Here is a 25721-nt window from a genome sequence, read left to right on the forward strand (position 1 = left end):
AAAGTGAAAACAGGATTTTAGACATTTTTGCAAATTTATTAAAAATAAAAAACTGAAATCACATTGACTCAACCCTTTTGCTCAGTATTTAGTTGAAGCACCTTTGGCAGAGATAGCAGCCTGGAGTCTTCTTGGGTATGACCCAACAAGCATCACACATCTCGATTTGATAATTTCCTTCCATTCTTCTCTGTAGATCCTCTCAAGGTCTGTCAGGGTGGACGGAGACCATCAGTGGACAACTATTTTCAGGTCTCTCCAGAGATGTTCGATTGAGTTCATATTTCTTGTGTCATAGCAAAGGTTACACTTAAAAGTATGGATATAATGCATTTATTTCTCAGACCTGCAAAGAAGCCTGTTTCTTTAAAATGTCTTTAATATCTGGTGCATTTATTATCCATTAATGGACATTATGCACAGCACATATGTTTAAAACCTATTTAAATAAAAATGTTACTTTAGGTCAGCTGTAGTGGACTTGTGTAACTAGGTAGTTCTCTTCAGCATGTGTTTCATTTTGTGTACAATCACATACTTGTATTACATTACATTACATATTTGTACTTGTATTACATATTTTTTTTTAAATAAGTCTGCTAACAATATATTAGGAGAAATTATTTACGTTGAAAAACAAAAGTTGTTTTATTGTGTAAAGATTGTACAAGTTTCCATGTACAATTGCAGAAATTATATAGGTGGATATTTTTATTTGGGCTTGATTTAGGTTACACAGAAACATTTAAGCACAGTGAAGAAGTGTTTTTACAGCCACAATAATCACTGCAGAATACAGGTTTCAGCTGGTAGCAGATGTTACAGATTTCTTTAATAAACCAGTCACTACAACTCTGCAGATGTCTGTTCTTGGCAAGCAGCAAAAAATTACATTATCTTTTATATTACTCAGCTATACTTCAATTTTGATTTTAATTACTAGTGTTTTATATAAAGAAGAAAAAAATGCAGAGATTTGCTAACATTAAACCTTAGTGTGTGTGTTTAACGTTTTGCAACCAAGTATAAGCTGAAGTAGTAAAACAAAGTCTATTGTACGATTTACAGCATGTTTATGCATTATACTGTATATGTTTGTGTTTTATATTTATTGTTCTTTTGTATGCACAAACATTAGGTGTAGAATCTAAAATAAAGGGGAAAATATATACTCCACAGTACAATTTTTATTTAAATAAGTAAATCTGAAAAGTAATAATATAGAGAGGGTCATTATATCAGACTCAAATTGGATTTGTGGGTAACGTGATTTTTATGCAAAAAATAATCCCCATTCTTACTAATAAATGGTTTACTTCCTTTTACTTTCCAGATGACCGATCTACAGTTTTGCTGACTGATGCTGATTTTGGAGAGACATCAAAACAGAAATCGTCCACTGTCACACATACTGTTCATTATCAGTCTCTTTCACAAGCAACTGGACCACTAGTTGATGTATCTGATGCTCGACCAGGAACTAGTAAGTTTTAAAATAGTACAATGAAATTTCTATGCCTGTTGTATTTTAGTTCGACTACAGTACATGTCTAATGGAATACCATGCTGATACAGAAGTGCAATGAGAAAAATAAAGATGGTGAGAAGGCAAAATCTCAGCCAAGATATCTGTTTTCACCTATTTCTCCAAAGCAACAATGTCAAAGTGTGCCTATGATAATGGTTCAAATATAACTTTACTGAAATAAAACCGGTTTGGCAAGTATGTTTTTGTTCTATGTGTGTCTTTGAGATGGCAGACCATGTCTCTCAGAAGCTCATAACTGCTGCTTAGGTTTCCAATATTGTGCCTACAGTATTTATGCACACTTCAGCTTTGTTGCCTTGCTTCATATATTTAGCTGTAAACTCACATTATTTTTATTTTTACTTTTACATTAAAAAAGAAAAAAAAACACTTGTAATTTATCTGATATATTTAGTTTTAGGTTTTCTGTAGCCCTCCAAACCTAGAAGATAGTAAGGAGGCTTAGTGAAGGTAAAAAGTGTGTCCTTATTAAACAAGTAAGTAATCAAAGGGGATATATAAACTCAGACCATACAATGAACAAACTCTGCACTCTATCATTCCTTCATACTAGAGAGAGGTGATGTTGCTATTAGAATTAAGTGAAATAGTTCATCATTGTGCTACAGACTTAACTATTATTAATTAAGAAACTCTCCACTGTGAAAAAATATACATTAGTAATTTATATGATACTTTGCTAAGAATGTGCATTGAGACTTGCTACCGCTGGAGATTAGTTTCATCCCAATGCATCTTCACAATTTTATTTCATTATTTTCAGCTCCATTTATAACCTAACAATCAAAATTAAAAAAAGATAAATTTATCACATTAAACATCTTTAAACTACATTTGTTATCTTAAAATTCTTTTCTTATGTATTCATGGTTGTTTCAAAACTACTCACTTTGATTGCTATGTATGGGTTGTCAATGCACTTAAAAAGGTGAAAAATGGATCCTGAAGCCAGGAAGGTTGAGAAACATTGCTGAATTTAATTAGTTTAAAAACAAAAAGTAAAACGTTATTTTCATTAGCTGACCATAATAAGAATATTAAGAGTACTATCACAGGATATATAATACTGATCCCTGTGAGCTGAGTGCAGCACTGCATGGCTAATTATCAATGCAAATTAGCCATGTGCCCAGTTACATCCCAAAACAAGCCTTAAAGAAGCCCTCCCCCTCCCTCTTCCTTCATCAAAAAACACAGGACATGCTGTGAAGTAACAAAAACAAAAGATTTATTACTGTTTACAAAGCGTTTCTTCTTAATGAATGTATCAGCACAGATAAATTGTAAATAAGCCAGACCAACAATGGAACAAGCAGGTCCCATGCCACTGCTTCTGTCCCAACAGTGGAACTCCATGATTTATGTTTTATTTACTTATTGCTAGTTTGTGGTTTTTTGTTTTATTTTGCTTGTGGTGTTTGTTTTGTTTACGTCTTTTGTTGGTGAGGCACAGCGCAGCATAATTGGTTCAGCATAGTTGGCAAACTTTTCCCTAGATTTTCCCTCTGGGACAAGTAAAAAAAAACACTGCCGCCTTATAGTCCACTCAAAACTGTTTCACGTACTCCTCCCCCATTGAGTTCAATGCATATTGTGAAGTTTGTGTACGTCTCTGTGATTTTTCTAACTCATAGGGAAGCAAACTCTATTGGGTTTGCTCATCACTAGTTTTAAGTGGTGTTTTTTTTGTTTTTTTTAACTTATGATCAACTTCAATGCCACCAATTTTATCTAACCTATGCAATATAATGGATATAGTTTGATAAGAGAAAATAAAAATGAATTATTAACAATGAAACAACAAACTGTTTGTTTCCAAGTTCCAAATCTACTGCAAATGAAACTACCCTCAAAGCAGAAGAAACAACATAAAATACTTCAAGAAAATAATACTTAGAATGCTCAATTTTTTATTAGCAAATAATACTTTTAAAGTCAAGCTAGATTTTAAATTTGTACATAGTTTATATGATGATTAAACTCAGTGTTTTAACACTGCTGTGCTACAATGTCAGCAAAATGGGTTCAAGAACCCAGACTGGTGTCTTTGTGCTGCTTGCTTGTTTGTTGCTTCTATGCAGTTTTCTCTTGTTACTCCTGTTTTTTTTTACTGATATCCCTAAAATATATTAACGGATGACGCAGTAGTTCATCTATGTTTAATTCAATATGGTGCTTTTCGACAAATACAGGCTCAAGGTGTTTATGTAGATGTATGCATTTAGCAAAGAAACCAAAAAAATCTAAATAAATGTGTGCATGTGAAAGATAGCCGTCACATCCAGGATATGTTTTTGCACCTTATGATCCTTTAATGATGTAAACGAGTCAGTTAACAGATTAATAGCCATGCTGGTTATGCTACATTTGGAATCTTACAGCATTTTACTATTTACATTAATATAGCATTAAATACTGAAAAAACTGAAATGTTATCATTTTCTCTACCCTTGTCTAAATTGAAACTTTTGGGAAGGTGGTGAAAGTGATGATAATCTTCTAAACTAATTCTACTCTTATCTCTTCTTTAAAGGGAAGTTAAACATATTTGACAGGATCATTATAACACTACGGACTGTTTCAACACATGGATATTCCATTTTGGATGACTTTGAAAATTAGCTTTTTCAAGGGAGAATAAACTTATTCAAAATTGCTATATTGTCTAATATGTCAGAAAAGTTGAACTTGTACTTGCAATCTTTAAAATCAAATTATCTAATAAATTTGAAACTACCTTAGCAGGTTATCAAGTGTAGATAAAATGACAATTTTTAACTTCTGTTCATATTTAATTTCTAATTGTCAAGAGCTTAATAGTATACTGTAGATGGCTTATCACATTTACTGCACAGTGGCAAACAGTACTTCAAATGGACATAGCACAGTGTCTCCACAGTTTGATTACATGTTTAAAAACAAAAGTGTGATTGCTTAACATTATGTAGGTCCAGTGCTACCTGGGGCATTTTTAATCACCACTCAGAACAGTGTCTAATTTATAAGGGGTATTGAGATAGAAAATCACTTGATAAAGGATTTATGTCCAAAGCAGTCTGAGGTAAAAATCTAAAGGTCATGTTTGACAAACGCCATGGTTGAGGTGATGTAGGGATCAGCCACTAATTGGCATTTGAAACTAAAAAATGGAAAAATACCTTGGGCTTTTGCTTTTTGACATCTGCATTAAGTTTGATAAAGACAGTGTTACATACTTCGTCTTCCACAATTAATTCTAGTGATATATTAATTAACTCAACCAAACTTTAAATAAATTGTTGGTGGAATTTGTGTGCATTGTAAAATCTTTGGATTTCTTCTTTTTCAAATGCCAACAATCAGGGGTAAAGCAAAATACTGTACGTCTGTTTCTCTAGAAATGTATGTAACACTCTGGCAATTCTGTGCTGCAACACAAATATGATATGGAGTAAGTCGAGTAAACACAAATTCTTTAATACACTTTGGAATAATATTACATGTTTAGACAATATTTGCATTGTGTGACCTAATGTTTATTATAAAATAAAACAGGAAAGTAACTAAGTTATAATTTTATAAAAAAGTATTATGATGAAGTTATCAGTTATATCAAATGGAGGATGAGAGGATTAAATCTGATCAGTTTCATGTATTTCTGTCATCTCTGATAAACATGCCTTCTTTCAAATGCTTTTGAAGTAAAGCATTGCTGTCTTCTTAAATATAAATTATACAAAGGGTCTTCAAGTTTCAACAACAACAATATTTATTTATATAGCACATTGTCATACAAATGATATAGCTCAAAGTGCTTTACAGGATGAAGAAAGAGAAAAAAGATGATATATAAAAATAAAATCAGGCAATACTAATTAACATAGATAAATTTTAACATAGATAAAAGTAAGGTCTGATGGCCGGGGACAACAGAAAAAACAAAAAAGAAAACTCCAGACGGCAGGAGAAAAAAAATCTGCAGGGGTTTCAAGGCCACAAGAACACCCAGGCCCCTCTAAGTATTCTGCCTAACATACTGTAAATGGCATCAATCAGTCCCCATGGTTTTCAGACTTCACATGGAAGAACTTGATGATGATGGTCATGTGGACCTCTGGCCTTTAATCCATCAATGTAGGGACAATATACAAAATGGTAATCTGATTAAGGGGAAGCATTTGTCTGTATGAAGTATTCACTTTTGACAGAGCAGAACAGTTGCTGTTAAAAATACTAATAAAAAAAATTCAGAGCAGAACATATAGAAAATCTCTTTCAGTAGAGTCTAAAACATCCATAATTCCTGTCCATAAAGCTTTTTCTATCAGTTTAGAACTGAACACAAGTAAAGAATTCAACCTCAGTCGTTAGATAGATAGATAGATAGATAGATAGATAGATAGATAGATAGATAGATAGATAGATAGATAGATAGATAGATAGATAGATACTTTATTAATCCCAAGGGGAAATTCACATTCATAATTAAGATTGTGTCTGGAAAACTATACGTGCTGTTTTTTCTGGCAAGCAGGCCTGTGTTCGCCAGCTTGAATTTAATGTAATTTCTGTTATAAATAGGTGGGAAATGTGTCATCAGTAAAAAAAGATTGTTCACAAAGAAATAACTGAATAATCTTCTTCAGGTGTGGCAATATGTTAATTTTAACTAATAAGCACATGTTAGTAAGAATCTTACTGTACTCTGCACATGTGACAATATTGACCCTATAAATCTATGAATACAATTGTTTGGCTGATGAGCTTGGTCAAATTGAACCTGCTGTCCCCAAGTCATTCTCTGTTTAGTCCCAAAGAAATACTGACTCTTTTGCATTATATTTGGTGGCATTTAACTTTGAAAACTGCGGGCATTTAGAAGCTGTGTTTTTGTTAAATGGCAGGATGTCTTTTCTACACTACATTAGGTGGTGGCTACATGGTATATTATAAATAGTATAAAAGGCTGAATCCTTAATTATATTTCTAGCCAAAGAGCCCACCAGATGGTTGAGTCCATTAGATCAATGTTTGCATGAACAGTATATTGTTGTAAATTTAGCTCTCTCCACAATAAAATGATCCCTCCACCTATCCATTTTATTAACACATGTAGTCTATTACAGGGTCAAGAGGAACTAGATCTTATTCCAGTCACGTTTGATACAAGGCAGGAGCAGCATTGGACTAGGCATCAGTCACATGAAGATGCATATGATGTGTCAATTTCACCACTAGAATTATCAATAAAGGCAATCATAATTATTGGAATGAAAGAGTTTTACGCAAGTCAGGTTATATTACATTAAAGAAACAAAACATTGGAGTCCTGATGCTTTAAACCTACATAGTGTCTTCAAAGAGGTTTCACATCCCATTGCAGAGCACCAGGTCATGTTTGCAGCATTGCTAATCAGTACAACACTACAGTAGATAGATAGATAGATAGATACTTTATTAATCCCAATGGGAAAGTCACATGCTTGGCTCAGGACCATTTGTGTCAGTGCGTCAAACACAATCTCTTTGTGGGCAGTTACCATTATGCTCAAGCACAGTGCATTGGCGATCCGAAATTGTCCCTAGTGTGTGCTTGGTGTGTGGGTGTGTGTGCCCTACGGTGGGCTGGTGCTCCGCCCGGGATTTGTTTCCTGCCTTGCACCCTGTGTTGGCTGGGATTGGCTCCAGCAGACCCCCGTGACCCTGTAGTTAGGATAGAGCAGGTTGGATAATGAATGGATGGACACTTACCAGCATAGGATGAGGACATCACTCAGCAGACTGTTAATTATATTCAATATACAGTAGATCAGAGCTGGTGCAATATAATGTGTTCTGCAGGTGGCGTGACACTCCCACTTTTGATGGGCACTTTAGATTTTAATGCCAAATTATTATTTTCAACTTTTAATTTTTTTTCCCTTGTGTACCATTAAAGCTCTACACTCCTCATCTCATTAGATATGGCTGAGCTCCTATCAAAGTCCTGGTTACAGTAGTATTATGGTACGAGATCAAAAATAATAAGCCTTGACCTATTTCAGGTGTTTTTTATAGTCTCTGGCTCTGAGGGCTGAGGCTCGTTGCTGGTTTCAGTAATTCAAATCTCTGTTCATGCTCTTTGGCTACATTCTTAACTTGCATTTATCCAAGACATTCTTAAAGCAAGTAAGTGTCTCAGTCGTATACCATTGGTAATGCTCAAAGACATCCATGATGAATGACAGCAAGATGACTTCATTAATCCCATGGGTATGCAGCTTCATTATTGCATGGGAAACAATGACCAAATAAGACAACAGTGTAGACTCAGAGTGGTACATTAAGCTATCATCCCTGATGCATGTTCTCTGTCCACAATAGAAAATCTAACAATTTAACTCCAGTGCTTTGTTTTCAGCAAGCTGGGCCTTGTACAGTTCATTACATTCCACTAGCTGGCACATACCCGCTTCAGCAACCTAGCAGATAATCTTCTAGTATTACAAGACTGGTTACCCAGTAAAGTACAATAGAAGTAGGCCTATACACTTGAACATACATGTCATCTATGCCATAGCCTACCTCATCCCCAGATGTGAGATTGTTCCTAGGCATGGCTGTTTACCTCTGATTTTTGTTTTACTGCACGGAAACATCAATGGCACTGACAACACTTCAAAAAAAATGAAAGCAAAATGGACTTGAATACTAGCTTGCAGCTGAGTAATTCAGGATGTCAGCTTATACTGTATATCCACCTTGAGCTTTGCTGCTTCCAGCTTGGTAACCTGTCTCAGATTGTGTGTGGTCCCCTCTCAGATCAATGATTGCATGCCCAGTCACCTTACCCAATGTGCTTTGTCACATGCTGATCCTCAAAGAATGGGTATATATTTATTCATATGTCCAGTTTTCCACCCTGTGGACTGATCACCAAACACCAAATACTCTGTTGATCATCAAGGACTCTGTACTCTATAGTCACTTTTCACTTTTCTTTACAGATCTGATTGGTATAACATTATGGAAAATATCAGACAGCGCGCAACAGTAGAGTGTTAGTATTGATGTTAGCACAGCATCTTCCACCTTTCCTGCTTTGCTTTTCTGAGAGGAAGAGCATGACTGGATCAAGATGTTCCAAAAATACTTAAGAACATAGTTACAATGAAGGAATTGCCAAATCTATCATGAATGATGAGCTATTTGGGTGCCTCTAGTGCAGCATCTGAGATAGTAGATAATTGCACGGCAAAAGCCCAAAAACCTTGTATAGGAAAAGGAGAGAATTTTAACTTGGTTAATTAAGAGATTGACAGCTTTCAACTCTCCTAAAGTAGAGCAGCTCATCAGATTTTTTGTTTCAGTGAGAAGGTCCTCAGCTTTAAGCTTTCAAAGTGAAGATGTTTCAGATAATGCAAGCGAAAGAAGATAGATAGACACTTTATTAATCCCAAGGGGAAATTCACATACTCCAGCAGCAGCATACTGATAAAGAAACAATATTAAATTAAAGAGTAATAAAAATGCAGGTAAAACAGACAATAACTTTGAATAATGTTAACGTTTACCCACCCGGGTGGAATTGAAGAGTCGCATAGTGTGGGGGAGGAACGATCTCCTCAGTCTGTTAGTGGAGCAGGACAGTGACAGCAGTCTGTCGCTGAAGCTGCTCCTCTGTCTGGAGATGACACTGTTTTGTGGATGCAGTAGATTCTCCATGATTGACAGGAGCCTGCTGAGATGTGAATTAGCTAATATTAAGGGAAGATGTAATCTCTGGTGATTGAGGCAAGGTCACTTCCAGATACAGAACCATGCCTGCTCTTAGGCTTGTTATTTTGTCCATCAAGGTTATCCCTCGTTGAATTATAGCTGTTTGTTCAAACTTGGGTGTCTAGCCGGTAGCTCTAAAACATGTTTCTGCGATGTTACATGCTCTGTGATCATTCATCTTATCAAATAAAGTGCAGAGGCTCCATTCCAAAGTGTTAGTATGAACTGCATTTTTAACCATTTATTCTGAGATGTAAGATGTATGAAAGGCGCTGCTGGAATTCTGTATTCCTCTTAAATCTGCTGTCTTAACAGGCCTCACGTACCACTAAAAAGCCTATCGAAATGGGTAATGCCCTCTTTGTCCTACACTATTTATTTTATTTATGCATGATGGCAAGTGGTAGTTGTTACAATTTGGTTGTTCACTTTTGATGATTGTTCAGTAACATATAAGAAATAAAGAAAGCATGCCAGTTAAAAAAAGCAACTGATTAGCCTTTCTTCCAAAGTCATAAATATTGTAATGTATGTATCTTTAGGTTTGTTCCCCTGTTCAAAGTTAAAAATAATAATTATTCTTTAGGAGTAGAACTCTAACCAAACAAATACAATGGATCTGCAGAGGAAAAATGCTTTTTCAAAGCTCATTTGATGCAGCAGCAAGAAAGGCCATCTGTTAGTAAAGAATTACACTCAATTGAGTGGTGAACTTTGTAAAATGTCAATGATGCTAAGCTGACAAGTGGACAGAAAAACTGTGTCAAGTAGTACTGGCGTCAAGCGGTGTGGAAAGACTTATCCAGCAGAGGTGTAGATCAACAGTTAAAACTCTGAACCTGAAAAACACTTTGTTATACCTTGATTTATTTTTGTGCTTAGGAAAAGTGTACTCACAGGATGTACTTTTTACAAAGAATCATCACTGTGAAAGTGAAGCACGACAGGATCATTGCTTTGTTGCTTTTTCATGAAGCTGATTTGTTGAGACATTGTCTACATTGCTAGTCTGTGTCCAACAGAGTCCTTTTTGTGCATAATGCTGTGATTTTACATTCTCAAAGTGTGCTAAATCCCGTTCATGGTCATACACCCATACTCACTCACACATGGGCCAGTTTAGTAAGCCATATATCTAATATTCATGTTTTTGGGGTGCAAGATAAAAACCTATGCAGTCATAATGTACAGACTGTGCATAGATTACAACTAGGTGCATGGTTTGACCAAAATGCTGTTTTCATGAGGTTGCAACACTAATCACTGTGCTAACCCATTGCCCCACAATGTATTCAAACATTTTTAATTAAGTGCTTATATAAAAATCCTAATATCTTCTGTTCATGAACTTAATGTAGGTGATAAAACTTAAATCTGAAAACACTTTTGATGGGAGAATCACTTATTTAACACAGATTTGGATGTAATGTAGTCTCAAATTAGGAGCAAAGATGCATTTCTCTTCTAGTCACAGATCTAGATTAATGAGGATGAAAAACATTCCTTGTCAAGTAACAGCTAAAAGAATTATTTTGGACAGATCTAATGCTAACGCATGTAGAGCAAGAGTGTGCCTCAGGATTTATTTGCCTCAGAATTAACAGCATGCATCAAGGCAAAGCCCTTGGTTGCATTCATCTTATGTTCAATCAACTTGAATGTACATAAAATAGAGAGTACTTAAATGTGTAGACAGCATAGAGAAAAATAAATGAGAATGCTCATGATTGCCAATTTCCTCTGTCTCAATTAGTATCAGGAATAAAAGAAAATAGTGAAAGGCAATATACATACAGTATGTTGTGATAGACATATGTATTACTTTTTGAATAGCAGACTTTCAGACTTTGACCATTTACCAGAAAAAGAAGTAGTAATACATTCAAATGCTTCTAGTAATAAGTAGCATCAGCTGATTTAGAATAGTTTTACTATAGCTAATCAAAAAAGTACGTCTGTCTTTACATTCCAGATTACAGTGGCCACTAATTTTCCATTTTTTTAGCTTTAGATAACAGTTCAGAGTTCCGTACACAGATAATCGGGTGAATTAGATGAGGTTTTACATATGCAGCATGATTGAGCAGTTCCGAACACTGATATTTCATGTGTCCGAGTTTGATTTTGTGGTCAGTTGTTGTCTGTTTGGAGCTTGCATGTCATTCTCAAGTCTGCAGAATTGTTTTAAGGTGTACATTATTTTAAATTGAGATATTCTAAATTGGCCCAGTGTGAGTGTGAATGGGCCCTAAAATAAACTAGTGTCAGTCTTGTGCCTAGTTCTGTACTAAAGAAGTGTATAATTTGTATATATGTACATAAAATATATACACATGTTCCAAGTGGCATTCACTCTTACCTTGCAACTATTTCTTGTAGCTTAATGATATCATTAGCCCTGAAAAGTTTTCTGGGCTGTTTCTATAAATGGTCTGCAATGTAGTAAATAATAAAATAAAATTTGCTGATACAAACCCATTGATAATGCTGGTTTGTTTGAGTCATACATACCTAGATAATATCTACTATATTTACATTGTTGCCCAATATTTCCTTCATTATCTTATAACAGGCTTAAGCTTCAAGTATCGTATTTTTCCGTCCAGCCGTTTTAGCTCTAGACTGTCCAATGGATTCTGCTATTCTCAGCCTGCAGAAATGAGTAATGTGTATTTTACTATTTTTTGATTTACATTTTAGTTTAGTGTTGTTTTTTTTTTTGTTGTTATATAATGCAAAAACTGTTTTAGAATCATTTTTAATTTACTCAAAATTTCCCATGTCTCTCTGTCCATATGAAACAACTTGGCTTCCAGTGGGCCACTTTTGTTGAAATTTGGCACACTTATTCTTCAGTAAAATTTGTTTGGACATTATACAAAGTTTTTTAAATTTCAAAACCTCCCAAAGAGAAGTATTTTCAAATTTCTGATCCTTTCTCTAGAAACACAGATAAAACAGAAAAATTTTTTGTGCGACTTCAATTACTGATTAGTTTACTTTTTCAAATGTACCTTGAGAGCGGTCACTTCAAATTGTATATTTTATATTTCTTCTTTTAGTCATCCAACAACCACTACTGACAGGAAAACAGACCACTAATACAAGATGTCACTTCGACTTGTATATTTTGTATGTTTTCCTCTATATTTTATTCTTTTCGTCATCCGACAGCCACTACCGACGGTAAAACAGACCACCAATACAAGAGGTCACTTCAGTTTGTATATTTTGTATGTTTTCCTCTTTTACTTGTCGGACAGCCATTCCTGACAGTAAAGCTGATTGCCAACTGAAGTTAGTCAAATGTTGGGAGAGGTGCATTACAGCACCTTGTACACTAGCTCACTTCTCCTGCTGCTTGTGGTAAATTAACTATGAAAGTAAAAAAGATAAAATCAATTTTTTAAAAAGCTACTTATTTAGAAATGAATATAAGAAGAAAGTGATTACATAAGGATTGCCTTGTAAGAACAGAGTGACAAAATATGTGCTCAGTGTTTAAGTTGGTATAGAAAAAAAAAGAAAAAAAAAACATCACGGCTGCATTATTTGCGAATTATGATTCAACATTTTTCTGACATTATTGTCAACATCCATGACCCATTCTCTGTATGGTCTGATACAGTCAAAAATTTTAACCCGAGATTAAGAAATTTGAACTACAATTAGTTACAGACATTCAACAACCAACAATTAACAACAGAAAATAAATCGATACCCTTCTATGTCACTTAAGTTGGAATCTTTTGTTAATGAAAGCACATGAGCTACCACAATGCTGTTTGGGCTATGTTTACTACATGACTTTGTAAAGTTTGCTAAAACATACATATTACCGGGTGGTCCAGCTATGCAACTTTTAATGCAATGCAATGCAATAATTGCATAGTTAGATCTGGACCACCCTATTGATGTAGTTTACTAAAACATCACCTTGCATTCTGTTATCACTGTTCTTTTTGAATATAAATCACTATTTAAAAAATATTTAATCAGAAGTGTGATAACTGTTTCTATGAAGTAATGATTTGTCACAATAATGATAATAAACCATCATTAGTTAGTTCATTTGAATATAAAATATAGTTTAAGTATTTTTTCAGGAAGAACACAAACTATTGTACAAGTGTATATTCAAAAAAACAAACTATCTCTTAATTAAGGAACTCATTAATTTATATTCCACTTAACAGCTATCAGTTCCTCTCTGTGACATACTCATTATGGTGATAATATTTGGAAATTACCTGTGTGACTTTTACTGGTGTTATGAACTGAAAAAATACCTATTTTCCATACCTATCAATCAAGATTTTATTCACTTTTGGATATTTTAAATTGTCCTAATACATAGGTTTAATACATATTTCAGTAATCCACGCATGCTCCCAACCTCCTCCTCAGTATCCAAATAGGCAAAAGAAGAAGAAGGTAAGCACTTGTATAAATCATGAAAGATTTAACAAAAAAGGGTAAGAAATTATGGCTGAAGATTTCAGTGAAATTGCTATTATGATTCTTATGGTTTGCTTGATTTTAATACTTTATAGCCATTGTATATAGCATATTAAATGAAATCTTTTCTTCTCATTTATCTAAAAAATGAATTAAGGAAGATTTATTCTACACCATTAGACATGTCATGACCAGAACTAGTACCTGGAAAGTCGACTGAAAATGTTTCTTTTTGCCAGATCCTACAGCTCGTCGAAATGCAAAAACTGGCCCCACGGGTCGAAACAGATATGCCAGCCAATGGACACTCAACAGACCCCATCCAACAATATCAGCTCACACTCTCACGACAGACTGGAGGCTGCCTACACCACGTGCTACAGGTTCAGTGGACAAAGAAAGTGACAGCTATAGTGTCAGCCCCTCACAGGACACAGGTATAGTACAAGCTTATTATGTTTATTATAAGAATTGAAGATTTAGTTGAGGGATAAGCCCAACAAGCATTTTTCAACAAGGTCCTGTTGGTTTGTATCTGTTCACTAATCATTTGAGCCAAATGAGTTTTTAAGAGGTAATAAATTATCTAGTATTTCTTGAATTGATCTAGTGCAGTGACCAAAGATTTTTTTCATTATTAAATGAAAATGAAAACACATAATAGCAATAACATTAAAATTCAAAAAGGATAAAATAGTGTATGTCTGCCATATGCAAGCCAGAGTGTCATCATAATATATTTACAACTTGTGTTAGGTTGTTTGTGAAATTAAATAACAGATGATTGTAAAATACACCACCAGAATCTAAAAACTTTTCTCTTCAGTAGAGCACACAGAGAAAATGTTTTGCAAGGTGTTTATACTGAATTTTAGGTTTTTTACCTTGAGTTCCTTTTTCTGCTAGCTAACATTTTTACATAGGCCCTACTGTATATTTGATCAAATATTACCTAATGCTGTGTTAAGCAAATCATCAGTAGCTAGCAGATCAATGATGTGAAAAGCTGAGTAAGCAGTTCAGCCTTTAGTGTTTTTTAATGAGATGGATGGAAGAAAGTAGTAGAAGATGGTAAAAACCTCATAGTATGTGGCTATACATTCCATCAATGTTATGCTGTAGTGCATAAATGTAGATGGAGGGAAAGGTCCTATATGGAATTCTTTTCTTACAGAAGAAAACAAAAATAGAGTTGGCATCATATCATTTTTCAGCTGTTGAAAAGAGAAACTTAATTGTATTAAAATTGTAAAACAAACTGTGTGTGGGCTCTTGCATGGCAGGAAGAGGTAACAGAATAATGAAACTGTGGCACAGGCATACAATGGGACAGCCTAATACTGGAACCTCATTCACCAGGTTTTAAAGGTTTCAAGGAAATCACAATCAACTGGGGTATTATTAAAAAAGAGAAAAGAAGAAAACATTCACAATGATGCCTAAAGTGTGGAATCTATAAGTATATAAAAAAGTCATATCTGGTGCATTAAGTAAAAAAGGACACTAGTTGAGCATACAGTGTATGGTGGATACCATGGGACACAAGTAAGAGAAAATATAGGCACAAAAAATGTGCAGTCTGTAACAGTTATTTAACAGGATGGTAAATGCCCTGGGGTGTTCATTTTTATTTTATTTACCATGAGCTAGTACTGTATATGCTATGCATGCTGGTATGCAGTATGGTTAAGAGTTTATAAATTTAAGTGAAATATATACGCATGGATTGTACATAGAGAAGCAGTGAACAGTGTTTATTATGCTCGAGAATGCATTCTTATCTATTTATACATTTTTGTTTTGTTTTATTTTTTAGTATATGTGTTTTATGTAATAGGTAACCAGATAAACTAGTTTGGAAAAATGTAATTTTGAGCAAAGTTTTAATGTCCTAATGTTTTCTGTAAATAAAGAGCAAATATAATATTGTCTATTATTTAAGTCACAAGAATTTCTCCCAACAGACCGAGCACGAAGTAGTATGGTGTCAACTGAAAGTGCTTCCTCTACTTATGAAGAGCTGGCAAGAGCATACGAGCACGCCAAAATGGAAGAACAGCTAAGACATGCAAAGTTCACAATTACAGAATGCTTTATCTCCGATACATCATCTGAGCAGCTGACAGCAGGAACCAATGAATACACGGACAGCCTAACCTCGAGTACCCCCTCAGAATCAGGGATCTGCAGGTTTACAGCCTCACCCCCAAAACCTCAGGACGGAGGGAGGGTCATGAACATGGCTGTCCCAAAGGCACATAGACCAGGTAAGTGCACACTTACTGACTTCTGCTGGGTTGCAGTAATTAGAATGAACAGCCCATTTGAACAGGATGGTCCGAGTTGACAATCAATCACAGGTTTTCTTTCAACATTAAATTCAGATTTTTCATAGTGAATATCTCCGATCATTATTATAAAGAAAAGTATTTCCATCTCAGAGATATTGTATTTATACTACACATAGCATACTCACAAAAACTCATTTTTGTTACGGGTGGTAAAAATGGAAATTTCAGAATTATACCTCTTGTTTTTCTTTACCTTTAAAGCTTTTTCCAAGATAACTAACTAGTTTTTCAATTATTTAGAAGTCCTCCATCTTCATAGTGGCATCACCCTAGTGAAGCTTCTGAGGCTCAGGCAGAACAGCAGGGGATACTGGCATCATTGCTTTCTTATTATCAGGATAGATTTCTTTATGATCACCACATAGAATCCAACATGGGTCATGCTTAAACCTGCTATTAAAGTAAAATTAAATTCATATTCATTCTGCCACTGTAACACTAATTATCTTTATTTACATACTGCTTTACATTTACATTCTCTAACCTGGTTAATAGAATTTACCGTCATGGTGATCTGAAGCCTGTCTCAGTAGAATTGGGTACAAGTTAGGACAGTGTGCCTATCAAACTTAGGGCCGTCTCATGTACACGCTCACATTCACACAGGGAAAATTTAGAATCACCCATCATCAGTTAACCTGGGGTATAAGAAGAAAGGCTGAAATACATGGAGGAAGCTCCATGCAGACTGTGTGTGAGATTCAAATCTAGGACCGTGGCTGCATGAGGCAGCATCTAAAACAACTGCACTGTCCTCATCTTTATTTATTAATTCTAATTATATTTTATCTGTGGTGGGCTGGTGCCCTGCCCGGGATTTGTTCCTGCCTTGTGCCCTGTGTTGGCTGGGATTGGCTCCAGCAGACCCCTGTGACCCTGTGTTAGGATATAGCGGGTTAGATAATGGATGGATGGATGGATAATTATATTTTCTAATTATTTATTCTAAAATGATTATTAATTATTTAGTGCCTCTGACTTTTGTGGTTGGATCTAATCGTTCCTTGCACCATGAAGACTGCAGGTATTTTAAATACCCAAAGATTGCTGCCACAGAAATAGACCCCACCTGATTTTCTTCTTCCATTACCTATTCTGAAGTGGACCGAACTGTGAGGTTCATGACTTCTTAAGAAATGTTCCTTTCAGATCTCATTTTCATTCGAGCTATGGGTTTCTTCATCCTTGCTTACTGTATGTGATTTTCCACCTAATCATTCTGAGTCGTTAAATTGTTTGTTTCCTGATGCTCTCCATGCCCTGACCAAACCACTCATATACATACCCAAGCCTTGATTTGCAACACAGGTACTGACTTTTTGACCTACTTGTAGATCTGAGCCAAATTCGGTGATCCTTCTGTCAATATCATATTGAAGTCACTTTAAATGGCTATGTCACATTACATGCCTTTTCCAGAGATCTTTAGTCATAGCTTTCACTTACATCATTTTAGCAACTCAGAAGCAGGAGATTTCCTCTAACAAAATCGCACAGTTTTGATTTTTATCTTTAGTTGCAGGGTTGGGCTCGGTGTGCATAAAAGCTGACAACCAATGAATGTTCATCCAGAAATACAGTGCATATAATGCATTGAAGAGGAATAATGAATGCAGTTGTTTCGGGCCTTGCATACAAACTTATCTGTCTGATGTCTTGTGTTTTACATACCATGACAGAATGGAGGAAAGGAAAAAGAGTTATGAGATTGTGGCTGAACTTGCCATACCTTTCAATCGTTTGTACAGCATGGGGTCTGCTGAGCAGGTTTGTTGTCTATCAGGAAAAGGGGCGAGCACGACTGTGGTGGAAGGTCAGCATGCAATCGTTAAAGTGGACCTGACCAGTGATATTTGCTTACGTAGACTAATATGGTCTGGCGACAAGATCAGCAACTTCAGTCAGAAAGTCTGACATACCCAACCACTAATGTGAAACCAGCTTTAGAGTTGCCAGCACAGGTCTTTTCAGCCATCTCCACTTCCAAATCCTTGAAGAGGTTCCATTTAACTTTCAGGCTTTTCCAGTGGTGAGCACTGAATATATTTGCACAGATTCCCTTGCATTCCTTTTATAATAAATGAAACTGTCATTGCTGCCAAATATCCCAAACGTTTTGTTTAACTTGGGTGGATGTGGAGATTGGATCACAGATTTAGAAGCAACACAACACATTTACCGATTTTGTTTAAATGAACTGAGCTGCAATTGAAGTCACTTTAGAGCTTTGTCTCAGTTTACTTACAGCATTTAATCTTGAATACCTCAGGCATTTAAGTTCTTATGTTTGTGTTGAATGTCTAAACTTTAGCTGAGGACAGATGCACGATCCTATCACTTTTCTAATAATCCATGATTTAAGGTCATGTTTTATGGACGATGTTTACAAATGTCAGGTAAAGAAATTGATCAGGCTTTGTATATTTCATGCTCATCACTTTACTAAACATAGAGTATCGGTTAACCAGTTCTGGCAAGAATCCTCTGTTTCAGGTGACTTATCTTTTATAGATGAGAAATGGGTACTCTTTGTGCCTTTTAGTCCCATTAAAAGACTTTATTTAAACTGTTTAATGTGTTTAAGTCAAATTCTGTTGCTTTTAAGATATTACAAATATCACAGTTCAAATTTACTCAAAATGATGAAGTTCACAAAGTGCAAATAAAAATGAGTGTGTAAAGGGGCACAACTCAGTATGAAAGGAGGCAATAGTAAAATATCATTTCAGGTCATTGCTGTTTGTAAGAGTTTTAAGAAATTGAGCATTTTTTTTAGACTGTTACATTCTTATTCAATATGTGTCTTGAGATGAGCTGATGTTCCATCAAGGGTTGGTGGCTGCCATGTGATCAATGCTTCATATACTCTTAGACACCCTGAATCTATAGCTTCGTGTATTGCCTGGTAGACAGTTAGGCAGTTAAATGTTTTACCACACAATCATCTGTCTGATGTGTTTACTTGCCTCAGCTATGCATGACATTTTCTCATAAGAAAAAGTTATCTGCTCCTTTTTTGTGTGATCTCTACATGTGTTGCCATTGCCCTTGGCTTGATTCATCCTAATTTGTAAGCACAGCTAATTATTACTTTAAGTTTAAGGCATTGCCTTATCAAAGACACCATGTTAGATATATTTCCTGTTTTTGAGTGATTATGAATGTGTGCATAATTTTTTCCTGCAATGAACCGGTGTTCTGTTTAGGGCTGCCTCCTGCCCTTGGTTATTTGCTGCATGGATAAGTATTCGCCTCTCATAACCTGGCCCAGGACAAAAGTGGGTATTGAATATGGATGTCTGGTTGATATTAGTTACTAGTGATAATAGCATTTTATTAGAATTGTATACTAATCCTCTTCAAACCTGCTTAATCAAAATCAGTACTGTGGTGGGCCCATGACCAGACCTGGCATCACTGGGTGCCAGGAAGAAAACACCCAATCCATCATGACACTTTTCACAAAAAATTGAAATGTCTTAGTCATGGAGGTACAGTTATGAAGGGTAGACAGAAAAAAAGTCCTTGCTTATTGAAATAATTATATTTCCTATAATAAAATGCAGATTCTGCATTTATTTGAACCAAAAATATAGAGAGGATAGCTAGATAATTCTTTTTTTTTTTAATTTCATTAGAATTTTGCAAGGCCTATCACAAAGCTTATTAAATTATAAAGTGAAGTCTGTGCTCTTTTAAACCTGTCTATGCCAGCTGGAAACTAGATATAATTGAAGGCAATTAGCTATGCAGGGTTAAAGGACCATGTCATCGCTGATACCTACTGACAATGTTTATAGCGGTGTCCTGCAGTGTAACTTCAGATGGCTGGCGATAGCTGGCTTACATTGCTATTAAAAGATACATGAAGGTAGGTGGAAGGAGGCCCTTAAGAGGAATCAAAACTTGTGGTTCTCATCGACTGCATTATTTATCCTTCATTACTAATTTAGGCTTTTTCCAAATTTGAGGTCTTCAGGTGAAGATCATTTTACATCGACTCCAGACCTAGCAGGGAAAGATGCCCAGACTGAATGTTATGTTTTGAGGTTTTGTACGACTAACAAAATAGCAGAAGTCAAACATTTCCCCTCCAAAATGTCCATGAGAGAGACGTGTTTTGTGCTAAAGTACAAAGTCAAAGGATATAAAATGTCAGAGGAATTATCAACTGCCTGGTCAACTAACAATTAAAGTAGTTGGGACAAAAACAATAATTTCACTTTGTGAAAGTACAGTCTGTTCAGAACAGACCAGTGTGTCAATTATCATCACTACTGTGGATGTGTGCATATCAAAAGCAAGGGAAACTAAACATGATAATTTTGTTTTCTGAATGTGAAAGGAATTATTTCAGTTGTCTTTCAGTTTAATATATGATTTTTTTCAGAAAGAATAAATGTAATTGATTCTGTAATATTGTGAATTTTAAAATGGACAATTCCTCCGAAGTGAACCTTTCAAACAGAATATTCATTTATATTTAAATTAAACATATTTTCATTAATTGTCTACATTTTATACTAGCCCCAATGTTCTTTAAAGAGGCAAAACTAAGACGTCTTATTTAACCTTTAAGGTTAATTTTATAAAAGACACTGCCCAATATGAAAAATGTCTTTTTTTAATCAGCAATCAGCATTTTATGAAAACATACTGTATACAGGCAAAGAAATATTTGATGGTATGTAATTATGAACAAAGTAAAATCTCAAATCCAACATTTTTTCTTTTATAGTTTACACAGTATAGTTGAATGTTGAATGAACTGACTTTAACTCCTTCATAAAGCAGCTGTGTAGGCAACTAGAAGATGAACATGGTTTCATAACAACTAGAGTTTGTCATTGTGATGTGTTTTTACATTGTTGAGTTGAAAGGAGATTGGTAATGTGCTTTATCAGTCCTTTTGTGCAACTGTTACCCTAAAAGTTGACACACAGTTGACAATACAGTTTGAACTTCAAATGGAATACTAGCCTCACTATTAATCACAAAGAAAAGCTTCATTGCATTTAGGTGCTCAACGGGGAGAATCTGTGGACATTTTCAGTGGCTAGCCTTAGGCTTCTTTTCTGGCAGTCTGCAGCAAAGGGAAATTTAGACTGGGAGTACTTGACATGTGAATAAATTACCACTACTGTTGGAGTTACCATTGTGGTATTTTATAAGCAACAACAGCCTGAGTGTCTCTGTGACTGTTATTCTTTCTTTAGGTGATACCTTTACCCAAATGAATGTGCAGAACATTAATATGCATTGGAGTGTTTACATAGAAAGTACACATCACCAAGCAAGTGAGGAAAACATTTAATAGTCAGGTTAGTTAGGAACCAGACAGTAAGCTAAAAATAATAAAACAAAGGTAAAATTAGTTGAGGACTAACATGGGCTGACAAACCGTAGATATCCATAATAGTTGTTTAAGGTTAGCCTGATCATCAGTGAAACTGGGAAATATTTTGATGTATTCAAAAGCTGATTCCACAGGTCAGGAACAGAAACTTTTAAGTTTTTACTTGTGAAGTACTGCTTTGTTTTCATTTCTTTATATCCTTATATGTGCTGTTAAATAAAAGCTTTCTTATACATTTTGGCACCATTCAAAAACCACTAAATTACACAATGGAATAGATCTGTAGTTATGTAGTTTTTGTTTTTATGTACAGTGTAAGACCCGGGTCCGAACACCACCAGACAAACACCACTTCTTTATAAAAAGCACACGTTTTATTAAGTAAACACACTCCCGCACAGCAAATAGTGCTCCCAGCACTAATCACCCTGCACACGGGCCTTTCTCTCCCTGTTCGTGGGCCACCTTTCCTCTCTTCACAGGAGCTTTGTCCTGCTCCCACTCCCGACTCTAGCTCCCTGATTGCAGGGAGGCGGCCCCTTTTATTCTCACCCGGATGTGCTCCAGGTGCCTGATGACACTCTTCCGGCAGTACTTCCTGGTGTGGCAGAAGTGCTGCCCTTACACCCAGAAGCACTCTGGGCATCCCTGGAAGGATCTTCCTCCACCTTCCCTGGTATGGCGGAAGTGCCTGTTTCCCGGGCTGCATGAGGCTCGGGGTGCCCCCTGGTGGTGGCCACGGGCCCCAATGGGCTTGAGCCTCCTTGCTCCTTTACTTTCTCAAGATAATAATAATAATAATGCATTACATTTATATAGCACTTTTCTAAGATCCAGGGCGATTGCCCCCTCGTGGCCTCCCGGTCCTTCCAGGCATCCCGGCTGGATCTGTCCCCCAGCCTCCTGTGACAACAGTTATAAGTTAAATTCTTCCTTAAAATTGCTTTATCAGATTTTTTTGCCCTTTCTACTCATCTCCAGATTTCTTTCTGACTCTTCTTGAGAAGTATGTTCCTCATGATCTACTGTTATGGCTTTATTATTTTTAGGACGTAACCTAACTGCTCTCATCCCATTATACTCAAATGTTTGGCTAGGTATTTGCTGCTGGCAGAAAAATAACTGAAAATTATGTGAGTTTATGTATATGTGTACACACAGACACACACATTATAGGAAAGCAACTTTTTTGACCTTATATACTCAGACATTAACTATACATATATCGATTTTGGCTCCATATATTCCAAAATTCAATATTGGGCTTTTTGACACACAATAATAAATATATATACATGCAATATGTATATAATACAATATATATACATACAATAATTAATATATGTACAATATGTTGGTTAATCTCATAGTCCATTTCCTTTTCACCCATGTGTAGGACCTCAAGGTACTTGAACTTGCCTAATTGGGGCAACAGCCCCCCACTAGTCTGCAAAGAGGGAGATAGAGAGAAACCCGACACAACCTTAGATTTCGACATACCAGTCCTCATCTCAACCTTGTTGTACTATTTTGCAGCATGCTCTAGTGTGTGCCAGAAGTTGTTGTATGGTAATGTTAAAAATACAATATCATCTGCATCACCTGTTCACAACAAATACAGTCTAAGCATCAGCAGAACCTTCATTTTCAATCTCTGAAAATTAAAAAATAGAATAGGAGTCAAGGCACACATTTTGTGGAGTTATATAGCTACACTGAATGGAATTATCATTACTATCCAGCAGTGAAAGTGTGACTATGCAGGTATCTTGGCCTTTTACTTTATTGACCAGTAGTGGCCAATGCCCCAGGCATTGTTGTTTTCCTAATTACACAAGCCACCACTATTAGTTTTAAATTATGTTGTAGATTTTATTTGTGGTAGATGTGTTAGACACAATCAGGTATAAAGGTGATACTGTTCACCTTTACATGATCTTACACCTGTTGTACGATCCCTCTCCCACTTGGACAGAGGCAGTGGTGCTGTAAGAGTTATGTTTCTAGACTTCTCTAGTGCCTTCAACACCATCCAACCTCTGCTCCTTAGGGACAAGCTGACAGAGACGGGATTAGATTCATACCTATTGGCATGGATCGTGGACCATCTTACAAACAGACCTCAGTATGTGCGTCTCGGGAACTGCAAGTCTGACATTGTGGTCAGCAACACAGGAGCACCGCAGGGGACTGTACTTTCTCCAGTCCTGTTCAGCCTATATACATCGGACTTCCAATACAACTCGGAGTCCTGCCACGTGCAAAAGTTCACTTACGACACTGCCATTGTGGGCTGCATCAGGAGTGGGCAGGAGGAGGAGTATAGGAACCTAATCAAGGACTTTGTTAAATGGTACGACTCAAACCACCTACACCTGAACACCAGCAAAACCAAGGAGCTGGTGGTGGATTTTAGGAGGCCCAGACCCCTCATGGACCCCGTGATCATCAGAGGTGACTGTGTGCAGAGGGTGCAGACCTATAAATACCTGGGAGTGCAGCTGGATGATAAATTGGACTGGACTGCCAATACTGATGCTCTGTGCAAGAGAGGACAGAGCTGGCTATACTTCCTTAGAAGACTGGCGTCCTTCAACATCTGCAATAAGATGCTGCAGATGTTCTATCAGACGGTTGTGGTGAGCGCCCTCTTCTACGCGGTGGTGTGCTGGGGAGGCAGCATTAAGAAGAAGGACGCCTCACGCCTGGACAAACTGGTGAGGCACGCAGGCTCTATTGTAGGCATGGAACTGGACAGTTTGACATCTGTGGCAGAGCGACGGGCGCTCAGCAGGCTCCTATCAATTATGGAGAATCCACTGCATCCACTAAACAGTATCATCTCCAGACAGAGGAGCAGCTTCAGCAACAGACTGCTGTCACTGTCCTGCTCCACTGACAGACTGAGGAGATCGTTCCTCCCCCAAACTATGCGACTCTTCAATTCCACCCAGGGGGGTAAACGTTAACATTATTCAAGGTTATTGTCTGTTTTTACCTGCATTTTTATTACTGTTTAATTTAATATTGTTTTTTGTATCAGTATGCTGCTGCTGAAGTATGTGAATTTCCCCTTGGGATTAATAAAGTATCTCTATCTATCTATCTATCTATCTATCTATCTATCTATCTATCTATCTATCTATCTATCTATCTATCTATCTATCTATCTATCTATCTATCTACTGAAGTTTGGACCCTGAATGTTATCTAGTACCTCTTTACACTCCAGTCATTAGTTAAAGCATTAGAATATTAGAACAATTGTGATAATAATAGGTCATTCAGACAAAGAAGCTCATCCATCCTATGCTCCTATATTGTCCAAAATAATATTAATTCTAAAATTCAAAATAATATTAATCCTAAAGTGCTACTCGCTAACACACTACTTGGTAATGGTTTCTTTCTTTCTGCGAAATCTTTCCTTAACAAGTTTCCCTTTATAATTTTAAACCATTTGACTGAGTCAACTCTTAATGTTTAAACGGGAAAGGTACCACTCTTTCAATCTCTCTTTAATAACTCATATCTCTCAGTCCTAGAATTTATTAACATGGAGACCTAAATGACAGTACTCCAGGTGAGGCCTCACTAGTGCATTATATAATTTAAGCTTAACCTTCCGTGACCCACACATCATGATATACAGTATAACCTAATATCCTATTTGTATTTTTGATCGCTTATGTGCACTGTCTTGATGTAGATAGCAATGAGTCCACAATGACTCGTAGACCTTTCTCATAAAACATTATCTGTCCTCCCCACTATTTTGAAATCATCTGCAGATTTAACCAGCTTGTTGTTGTTTTTTTTTATTATCAAGCTTGTTTATGTAAAGGTTAAAGGTTTTTTTGGTGTTTAATGCATTGTTCCTGTAATATATTAAATAAAAACTGCATTGAAAATTGTTCCATCTAGGGCTTGTAGGTCTTTTTACCCTTTCAGTTCTGTTTTTTTTTCTAAGTCATCTCCAGAAAATATATCACTGTATCCAAACGTTAATATATTCCTCCACAGAAAATTCAATTAAAGCCACCAGTTGTTCATCATCTTGACAAGTTTATCAAAGTAAATTAAAAATAAGAGCATTTCTTAATATTACATTTGGAACGTGTTTGATCAATCAACAAGGTCACATAAAACTCTCCTCCCCAATCCCCTCTAAGAAAGATGTAAACATTTGTAGTAATTCATATAATTTAAAGTTGGATTCATGCTGTTTTGAATATGGTAACAGCCAATTGATTAAAACATCAATTTAAAG

General features: G+C 36.0%; 1 protein-coding gene across 1 annotated transcript in view; it reads left to right on the top strand.

Moving 5' to 3' along the window:
• The window catches only part of dscamb (Down syndrome cell adhesion molecule b), a 681084-nt gene that overhangs the window by 652438 nt on the left and 2925 nt on the right, over nucleotides 1-25721 (top strand). The window contains exons 30-32 of the mRNA XM_028800187.2: nucleotides 1334-1483; nucleotides 13984-14181; nucleotides 15709-16011. Coding sequence (XP_028656020.1) covers nucleotides 1334-1483; nucleotides 13984-14181; nucleotides 15709-16011 — 651 coding nt within the window. The remainder of the gene's footprint in view (nucleotides 1-1333; nucleotides 1484-13983; nucleotides 14182-15708; nucleotides 16012-25721) is intronic.

This window comes from Erpetoichthys calabaricus, chromosome 4 (genome assembly GCF_900747795.2).
Source record: "Erpetoichthys calabaricus chromosome 4, fErpCal1.3, whole genome shotgun sequence".
Lineage (NCBI taxonomy): Eukaryota > Metazoa > Chordata > Cladistia > Polypteriformes > Polypteridae > Erpetoichthys > Erpetoichthys calabaricus.